The sequence below is a fragment of the Parasteatoda tepidariorum genome, chromosome 3 (genome assembly GCF_043381705.1).
Source record: "Parasteatoda tepidariorum isolate YZ-2023 chromosome 3, CAS_Ptep_4.0, whole genome shotgun sequence".
In the NCBI taxonomy this organism is placed as follows: Eukaryota; Metazoa; Arthropoda; class Arachnida; order Araneae; family Theridiidae; genus Parasteatoda; species Parasteatoda tepidariorum.
The window spans coordinates 31,743,063-31,753,449 of NC_092206.1; the positions used below are offsets into that span (position 1 = coordinate 31,743,063).

At 29.5% G+C, this 10,387-nt stretch overlaps 1 protein-coding gene across 3 annotated transcripts in view; it reads right to left on the bottom strand.

Annotated features, from left to right (window-relative positions):
• LOC107442083 (filamin-A) overlaps window positions 1-10,387 on the bottom strand; it is a 59,088-nt gene that overhangs the window by 3,378 nt on the left and 45,323 nt on the right. For all 3 annotated transcript variants that reach the window (XM_043042859.2, XM_071178476.1, XM_043042860.2), the window contains exons 5-13: window positions 9,530-9,688; window positions 8,450-8,653; window positions 6,600-6,752; window positions 5,850-5,978; window positions 4,837-5,103; window positions 3,093-3,230; window positions 2,088-2,336; window positions 1,075-1,245; window positions 30-245 (exon numbers count right to left, since the gene is read on the bottom strand). In XM_043042859.2, the coding sequence (XP_042898793.1) occupies window positions 30-245; window positions 1,075-1,245; window positions 2,088-2,336; window positions 3,093-3,230; window positions 4,837-5,103; window positions 5,850-5,978; window positions 6,600-6,752; window positions 8,450-8,653; window positions 9,530-9,688 (1,686 nt within the window). The remainder of the gene's footprint in view (window positions 1-29; window positions 246-1,074; window positions 1,246-2,087; window positions 2,337-3,092; window positions 3,231-4,836; window positions 5,104-5,849; window positions 5,979-6,599; window positions 6,753-8,449; window positions 8,654-9,529; window positions 9,689-10,387) is intronic.

A 10,387-nucleotide genomic window follows, 5' to 3' on the forward strand; every position in this document is an offset into this window, starting at 1 on the left:
TATATATATATATAACTACAAATATTTACCTGTACATAGAATTTTAAAAGGGCTTCCAGGAATATGGTATCCATTGTATTTAATTGTTGCAAAATAATCTCCAGGTGCCAGTGGTGTATATCGCACTTTGTAACCATCTGCTACTTCTGTACAATCCATGGAGACTTTGGAAGGGCCTTCAATGGTAACTGCTAATTGTCCAGATCCAGCGTTGCATGTGTTAATTAAGAAGTCGGTTTTAGCTCCTGAAAGAACAAAAACCTTTAGAGTCGCATAGCAATGAAATGTATCGGATTTCATTTGCTGTAACGGTATGCAAAAAAAAAGAAGAAAAAAACATAAATAAAGCGTTATTATTTGAATAACTTTTAATCTATTGATTTCACGTGCAGCTTTAATGGTTTGTTGCAGCTTTAATGGTTTGATGGGCTAAATATGCAAATTATTTAGTGCAAATGATCTTTTAGATATAAATGCTATATTAATGCAAACGACGGTTTAGATATAAAAAACATATCAGTTTAAACGATATTTTAGGTAAAACGACATATTACTGCAAACGATATTGAGCGTTATTTAATAAAATAAGGCATTAAAACACACTTCGTCTTAATACCTTTGTTTTTATTCGATAGATTAGAAGTTAGAAATTTTCTCTAACAGTTCATTTTATATTTAGCAAGTTCCGCTTCATCTCTAGAACTAATTACGCGAAGTTACACGTGTTTATGTACACAATTAAAAAATTAATTACTTCAAAGATAATATGCTAAAATTAATTTTTAAATTTTTCATTATTTTTTAATTTGTCGTTTTTTATTATTTTTGAGAGAAAGGGCGTTTTTATATCTGCTTTTCTAATTTGCTTGAAGTAGCACTCTCCAGCACTCATTGATTAGAATATTTAATATGTATTTGAATAAATTAATGTATTAGATATTTAATGTATTTGAATCAACATATTGAAATGTTTAAAGTTTTTTATTTTTCTTCATTGTGCATTATGCATGCAAATTAAAATCTTCCTTTACTATGGAGGTGACAAAAAACATGAAGAAGAAAAAATATACTTACCAGATTTACATTCCTTTAGTCCGTTACCAGTTGCTTGTACAGCGGCTGGGTCAGCATCGTCATGTCCAATAACTATCCTAAAAGGGCTTTGTGGAATATGAGTTCCATTGTGTCTAAGATGTATTTGATGAATACCGTTTTCACGGGGAATGAATCGCAGAGCCCAAGAATCTGAAATATTATTAAATTTAATAAAAGAGAATATATTAGTTCGTATATTTCCCGTCCATACACGAGAGCGGTCAGAGCACGAGTATCACTAAAGTTATTTTTGTTGAAGTAGTACTAAGTATAATTATGAAATTTAACGAGTAAAAAATATGCTTTTGAAATAGGAGAAAGTAATGTTTTCAAATATGAAGAATTAAAAAAAATAATATTGTATATTATTCATACAGTAAATTTTTACCAGCTTTAGCTGCTACAATTAAAATTAACATAAAAAAAAAATCCTTAATCTGTTACAGTGTGCATTTGTTATAGTTATGTGAGTTGCATGCATCATTCATGCAAGCTGTTTTAAAAATAACGTGTTTAATATATATTTGAGAATCGTTGTCTGAAAGCAAGCTGCTAGATAATACTCGAGACTTAAATTAATATACAAATGAAAAAAAAATCGTTATCAAAGTTCGACAATTAATTAAATCATCAATGTATAGGTGAAGTTCAAATGTTCAGAACCAGTCTATTTGTCAGATAAAATTTATAAAAGGTTATATCAATTATTGAAGATTTATTAAAGATATAGAATAGTTATAATGAGCTTAACTCTAATTTCAACATATAGATTCGTTATTTTATTTTTTAAATTCTGGATTATTCCATTAAAGGATTCGTTTGTAACCCTTTTATGCAAGTAATTACAATAGAAACAAGTGAAATAGATGGAACAAAGTATATAAAAATCTATAATTTTTTGCTCTTAATTATTAAATTTAACATGGAATAAAAACTCTTATATCATTTAATTTTGAAAGAAGTGATTAACATAAAAGGAAAAAAAAAATCACCTTCATCAATTGGTGATACAAAACAGTCATCTTCAGTTCCCGATGGAGATACAACTTTACCATCAATAAGGCCTTTTGCACCATTCATCTGAATGGTGAATGCAATGGGTTTGTTGACTTGCAATCCGGCATCAGGTACGTGTCCCAACTCTATCTTTCTGGCATCACCCACGTCCGGAAGAATGTAAGTTTTAAAAGGACTGTCTGGGATGGGTTCATCGTTGAACTTGATACCGATTCTGTACTCTCCTGAAAGACAAATAAATTGTCAATTTTCAACATTTTTGTGACGAATTAGAAAAATAATTATTGAGAGGATCGCCAATGTAAACTTTATAAGAAATCGGTGTTGTTATTTTTAACATATTTCAACAGAGCCCACACTTGAAAAAAAAACTTAAAAAAGTATGAGTTGAAATTTGTTTAAATGAGTAAGGTATAGTGCTTTTTGCAATAACACGCGTACGGATAGCAATAACAAGTGTTGACATCTTGACAATTGTCATCTTTGAACTTTTATATTGTAATTGTTGTAATTTATTTTCGTTGTACTGGAGCTGCACAATGGGCTATTATTAGTTAAGGCTTATTGGTGACATTGAGACATGAATCTTTCAGTCTACATGCCTTTTGTTGTTGTTGTTGGTTTACGTCGCACTAGAGCTGCACAATGGGTTATTGGCGACGGTTTGGGAAACATTGCTGAGGTTGATTAGAAGACACGCCATCACAATTTTGATCCTCTGCGGAGGGAATGGCATCCCCGCTTCGGTAGCCCGACGAACTGCGCGCGAAGTCGAGCACTTTACGGTTGAACAGTTTGAAGAGGACCAATACCGCACACTTTCGGTCCCATCGCAGTCTGATCAAAGCCATAGCCAGTGATGCTTGACTTCGGTGATCTGCTGGGAGCCGTGTCTTAACGATCAGTCCACTGCTGGACACTTTTATATACGGTGAAAAATAAAATGTAGCAATTTTGTTATTAAAATGCTTGAAACAAACCTGGTTCAGTGACTTTGTAAGTTACGCAATGAGATCCTGGACTTATTTCATTCATATTTATTTCGGCTCTTGATGGCCCTTCGACTGAAATGTTCAATACTCCTGCTCCGGCTTCTCTGGTGTACAAGTTGAACTCACCTGAAAATGAAATAAATGATTTAACTACAGGAAGCATATGAAATGACAAAAACCGGAAATTATCGCTATCACTTTATTATATGTCATTTAATAGCGCAAGTCATTTGATGCTATACTAAAATTTAATACTTCAAATGCGAGAATAGTAGGTTCATTTCATTTTTACTCTAATTAAACAGCCTATTTTGGTGTTTTTGGTGATAAGAGTTTCTGCTCATATCCAAATAAATTAAAGTCAGATCTTTCAAAGCAATTTGTGGTTTGCTTTTTTCTGATAAGCACGGTTTTTTTGATACCGAGCAATTTAGTAAATTTTTTCATCTTTGTTTATAACAGCGTATGAATTAATTATGTTGAATACGTAATAACGTTTACGTTTGTTGTAGTATAGCCACTTCCATCTTTTGTGTCACTTAACATTCACTCAATAAATCGGATGAGCAGAGAATTTTTATGTATGAGGGAAAACTTGCGTTCGTGAAGGACTATTCTAATAAAGCTACACCTTCTTTTAATTACAAGGAAAAGGTGGATACAAGTACTTTTTTAGGTCATTTTGCATCTTAGTTGTCTACTGTTATTGAGGATACTTGATGTTAAACATTTTAGTATGCACAAGAGTTTGCGAATAGAGTCTACTTCACGAAGAATTTAGTTTACGAATCCATTGTTGTAATTCGAACCAGTGTACTCGAACCTACCTCGATTAAACTTTATTTTTATAAAATTAAATACTATTTCATTATGTCTTTAACAATTGTAGTCTTTATAAATAAATATTTCTATGCATTATTTAATTGCTGTCGTGTAATATACTACGAATATTAATGTATAACAGGAAGAGAAATATTGAAACAAATATTATCTCAACAGTCAATAAATTCTTTAGGCCGTCTTGCGATCACTGATCATCTATGCACATTTTTTTGTGAATGAGTTGATTTTTTAAACTGAATTTGCATGGCATAATAATCCATCCCGTTGTTAGAATTGTAAAAAGAATTTTTTTTTTTGCAAGACTTGCATTTTTAAAATAAGTCTTAATTATTTTGTGAGTCAAATAAAACTAAAGTTGAAAGTATACTGTTAGAGACTTTGTAGTGCCCCGTGCAGAATTCCGGTAAAAAGTACTGTCACTCAGGGTGCCTGTACTTTTTAACGTAAAATCAATTTTTAACGGGATGCTTTACAGAACAAAAATTTGATATACCATAATTTTTACAGTAATAATTACAGTAAAATCACTGAATCGTTCTAATTAAGTAAATATTACGATAACAATGGATTTTACGGATGATGAACCCAAAGTGCCGGTACTTTATATCGTAATTTGAACCGAAATTTTTCACTGTGTGTATTAAACCATAATATCGATCATGTTTACTGAAATCTTAATACGATGTTAATTTGACTTACAATCGTACATTAAAACCCTATCATCGTATTTTATAAACTTGATTGCACAATGTCATGGTTCAACTTGAAAGTAAACATGATTCGATTTAACAGCTCATTAAGGTTCGGCAAATTTGCTCCGTATTAAGGTTCAGAGTACCAACATTATGGTTCAACGTTGAAAGGATATTTCAACGAGTTGAGAACTTACAGGGCTCATTAGCACCACCTCGTTCCAGACCAAGACCTCCAGCATGGACCTTGTGGGCTCCGAATGTCTGCAGACTTCCAATAGTGAACTGGAACGGGGAACCGGGTATGTGAATTTCCTTGGATCTGACACTGATTGTATGGACTCCTGGCTCTTTGGACATGAAAGACACACCGTACAGGCACTCTTCCATGTCAACGATCACAGCGTCTTCTGTTACTGCAGTTGGGTTGGTAACTTTTCCAGCCATGTCGAAGGCATTAGTACCTTGAAAGAAATCAATAAATTGAGAAAAATATTTGTCATGCTTATTTATTTGAAGATGAAGTTGATTTTACTGTAATAGCTAAGCTTAGTTTAGCGAGTTATGACTTACGGGTAACAGTCTGATTGGTTGAGAGCCAATTTTTTTAAAAATTTATTTTATTTAGTTGAAGTTTTTTTATTCATTTTTTTAAAAAGAAACGTAGCAAAATTTTCCTGTGGATTTAATCTATAACGAACTCAAATTTATCTTGGGTATCTTATTAAAAATTAAAAATGTGTATTCTTCCTTTCTGCATTTAAAACTGTTCAAAATATCTCTATTATCTTAAATATTCAAAACTTCTATTTTAAAATTATCTGTTATATAGTATCTATTAGCAAAATGATTCCTGAATATTCAGATATTTTGTGAAATAATTATCTTTTCAACATTCCGATTTTTGGCGCTATTATCAAGTTATTTATGTTATTATATGCCAAAACAAACTTTTTATTTTGTTATAAAGTGTGAGTTTCTTTGTTTAAAAGTTATTTATAAGCGAAAGTTGCTGTTATTTATAAAGCAATTGTCAATCCAAAGTGATGCCAAATTCAACTGAAAGCGATAAATTTTTTCAATTGAAATTGCCCTCACTTTAAATGAATAAAGAAATTATTTCAGTGAGAAAGAACAATAACTCATTTTTGTATATCGAAAAGCTTAGATGCTGATTGCATAATTCTAAATTGTTCGGTTGAGTTTGTACCTGGTAATCGAAATATCAACTTCCCTTCTTGTCCAATATCAACGACAGGTGCTTGATCAACTTTCTTTTTGATAGTTTCTCTAACGTTATTAGACCCAGGACCAGTAACTTTTACAGTAAATGGACTACCTAGAATAAAGAGGAGTATTAGTTTTTTGATACAGCTTTTGCCAAAAATAATAACACATGCAAACTATTAAATCAAAAAGAATACTGAAGGAATGTTATAAATTAAAAAATTTAAAATTCATTTTCGGATGCATTTTGATTCATAAATGTATAAAAGGAAATCTAGATAATATAAAATCTTTATTTGTATTCATAATTATTGTTCTGGTAAAAGAAAATAGGAATATGAAAGATTTTGAAATTTCGAAATTCTATTACATTTTCTAAAGTTTTTAAACTAATTGTAATCATTCTTTATAAAGTTAAAATATGGTTTCATTCATTTGTTTTAAATGTTTATAGTGTGTCATAATAAAAAATATTGTAGATTCATCCGAACTTCCAATAATTACTATCATTTCAGTTAAGGTATTGTATTAAATTTTACAATGTATTAAAAAAAAACGAGCATTAGTTTGTAAAAATACGAAATGAGGCGATGAAATCTGGTAAAAGAAATTAGTCGTTTTTCTTAACAAAGTTTAGAACAAAACGAACAATAATAAAACGAACTATTTTAGTTATTTTTGTTTAGTTTATTTTATTTTAGAAAGTTTACGATCTTCCGCATTTTATTTTTACCTGGTATATGATGATCAGCAAATTTGAGATTAATGACGTAATATCCTGGTTCAGATGGTTTGTAAGAGCAAACTATGACACCTTCACCTCTGTCTTCGCATTTAAGTTCGGCAGCACTTCTGCCTTCTACTGAAAAATTTATTCCACCAAAGCCTATGGAAAAAAAAATAATAATAGCAAGTTTTATCAATATAGGAAAAGTAGTAAAGTATCGAAAATAATTTTTTTAAAAATTTTATACTAATAATTCGTAATGTATTCGTTATATATGTGCAATGTAAGTCTCTTATCGATATTGTCATCCATCATTCAAGTATAAAAAAATTCTACGCACATTTATGTTTTCTTTAAGATATGTATTAAATTTATAATCCCAATTTTGCTCAGCTTAAAAATCACTAATGAAAGTAATAAAAAAAAATGTTGTGCCTTATTACCTTCGAAATTAAGGAACATCTAGTTAAAAGAACACAATTTTTTGAAAAAAAAAAAAGGTTTCTATAATAGGAGGCTTCTTGGAAGAATTTTTTTTCCAGTTTTACACTGTATAAAAAGTCGCCTTTGGTGCTACTAACTGGTTTTATAGAAAATTGTATGAAACTACTCATTTAATGTATTTATAATTGAAAGTATAGTCTATAGTATTTCTATATAGTAAATGGAAAAGAGTCTTAAAAACTAATGTGAGGTATGTAGGGTGATTTGTAATGGCTGCTCTTAATATATACTTCTCAGAAACTTCTGTCTTAAATGAAGACAAAAATGTATGCACTGAAAGTCGCACATTTAAGTGTGGTCACTAAACTGGGATAACACTCATGAGTAAAGCTACGCTATGAAAGGCAAATGCTATCCAATCACCATATAAAAACCAGTTTGATTGCCGAAAAGAAGCATAGATTCAGATAAAAGATGATTATTGGAAAAAGATCAACGTTTCATAAGATAATAAAACTGGTTTGTACAGAGCAATAAAAATAAGAGAAATATATATTTCTACAATTTACGTTTTGGGTTCTTGTTCTGAATTACTCTGCAAAATTGATGAAGTATTTCAGTGAAATTTATTTATAGACATTATAGTGGGTACTTGAAAAAATCTATACCCGACTTTAGCGAAATTATGTTCAACACATTTTAATGAAAACAATTGTAAATAAATAAATATATAAAAGGAATTATAAATAAATAAATGTACGAAAGGAATAAGAAATAAATAAATGCAATATAAAGAATTATGAATGAAATAATTATTAATGAAATAATAATTAATGAAATAGTTATAAATGAAATCATTATTAATGAAATAATAATTAACGAAATAATTATTAATGAATTAATTATTAATGAAAGATCTAGTAGTAAAATACTGTTTCAAGAATTCTTTTTCACACAACGTTTTTAAATTTCTTCTTTTTAAAAATTTCGTGACATTTTTTTCAAAAATATCATATAGGAGTTTTCGACTATTCCGTAGAATCAATTTTTTCGCTGACGGACAGAATAAACAAAAGAAAATTCGAAGAAACAATGTCAGTTTCTGGTCAATTTCCCAGTTTAATTTTATAAGATTTTACAGAGTCTCTTAAGTGACACGTAGTCTAGCGTTGTTATGGTTAAACGTAATTCGATTTCAACAGACCAAATTAAGACTTTAAGTTTAGATTTCAACATTTAGTTGAATACTCATTAACAACTGACTGAACTAATTCTCAGTGGTTGGTTAAACATGATAAAGAAACTGGTCAAAAGATATTTCTTTTCAATTTCACCAAAAGAAATTTTCGTGAAAGCAATTAGAATTGGGCAATAACTTTTCGTAATCACTCTATATTTAGCAATTTACTTACCAGCATCTGAAGTATGCAATACAAACTGGTTATCTGTGTGCGTTTTGCCTTCTTTTAGGCCAGCTCCTGTGATCTTTACTTTTGTTGCATTACCTATATCCTTCACAAGGACATTTATTTTAAATGGACTGCCTGGAAGATGCTTTCCGAGTTTCTTCACGTTTATCTGATGTTCTCCTTCTTCCCTTGGAGTGAAAGATATGCCTGGAAAAAATATCATAATTCTTAACATTTTTTTAATTAAGAGCTCAATTGCCCTTTAAACTTGGATTAGAAAGAAATCTTAACTAAAAATCCAATTTTTTAATAAAACATTATAATTTGGACGAAACCTAAATTTAAAATGAATTTGTTTTGAAAAAATATCATGATTAAGAAGAACATTTAAATAAAAACTGAATGGCCCATAAGAGTATGATGATTAAGTCGAAACTTTAATAAAAGATCTAATTTCTTGTAAAAAATAGGACGATAGGAAGAAATCTTAATTAAAAATTAAATTGATCTGAAAAAAATATTATGATAACGAAGAATCAGGGTGCTTTTTTAGACCAATGTTATGATTCCTCTTAATCATGGGATTGGTCAAAAAAAATATCATGATGAAGAAACAACTTTTAAAAATTAAATAGTTTCCAGAAGTGCGTTGATGAGAAAAAACTTTAGTAAAAAATTGAATTGTTCGGAAAAAGTAAATTATTTTTTATTTAAAAAAAACTTTAACTAAGAATTAAATTGGAAAATGTTACAAATTATTTTTCATTTGTCCATAAAACATTTTCATTTCATTTTCCATTTGTTCATTTGTCCAACTTTAAACGAAAAAATACCGAGGGTGATTAAAGATGGAAAAGTAAATTCTATAAATACTCAAGATACGTAAATAACAATCTAAATATATTTGGCATTTTAGAAAGATAGATATTTTCTAAAATGCCAAATATCTTTGATATCTTTAGATTGATTGGTGTTCAGTTGATTTGTGATTTGTTGATTTGATTGGTGTTCAGTTGATTTTCCAGCCAAGTAGAATAACATAATGAAAAGATGTACGATAGTGAATATATAAGATTAACATACCGAGGGAGCCATCTTGTCGTTTCTTGACAAAGCATGGCTCTTCTAATCCAGAAGGTGCGATTATGCTTGCATTGAGACATTTGACTTCTTTTTCTTGGACATTTAATGAGACTTCACTGGAATGACCTAAAGTTATTTGACTACGTTTTCGACCCTCGGCTGAAAAATAAAACCCAAAACATTAAATTTTAATATAAAAACATACCTCTCAAAAATTAGTAGTATAAAAGCCCTATCATTAGATAAATTGACTTGTGGATAATAATGACGATTGTTTATAATTCTAAAACTTCGCGATAATAATTTAGCAGTAATGACGTTGAAACTGAAAAATACAATATTTGAGTATTTTAACATAATCAAAATTAGCATAGTCACAATTAGCAACAGTTACTTAGCAATTTAACATAGTTACAATTAGCAAATTAATTCTTTTTATTTCATCTGTTTACTACCTTGAATTGTTTTTTATTTTATTAACACGAAAAAAAAGTATATATATATATATTTCTATATATATATATCTCTATATACACTGGTTATCATAAATTAAGGAAAATTCACAAAAATCGCGATAACTCAAGAAATTACACATGGAATTTTATGAAACTTACCCACAATATACAACACATAGTAAGGTATTAAACAACATAAAAAGAAATTATCAGACATTAATAGTAGTATAGAAATTAGCACATGTATAAAATAAACAAATTGGAAGTATCGGTTTGCAATAGAAAAAGTACCTTTAATATGGAATATGATTGCCTCTAGAAGCAATACAGCACAAACAGCGATGTGTGATGCTTTCAATTATGCGGTCTATCAGTTCAATAGGAAGTGAGAGCCATTGCTCTT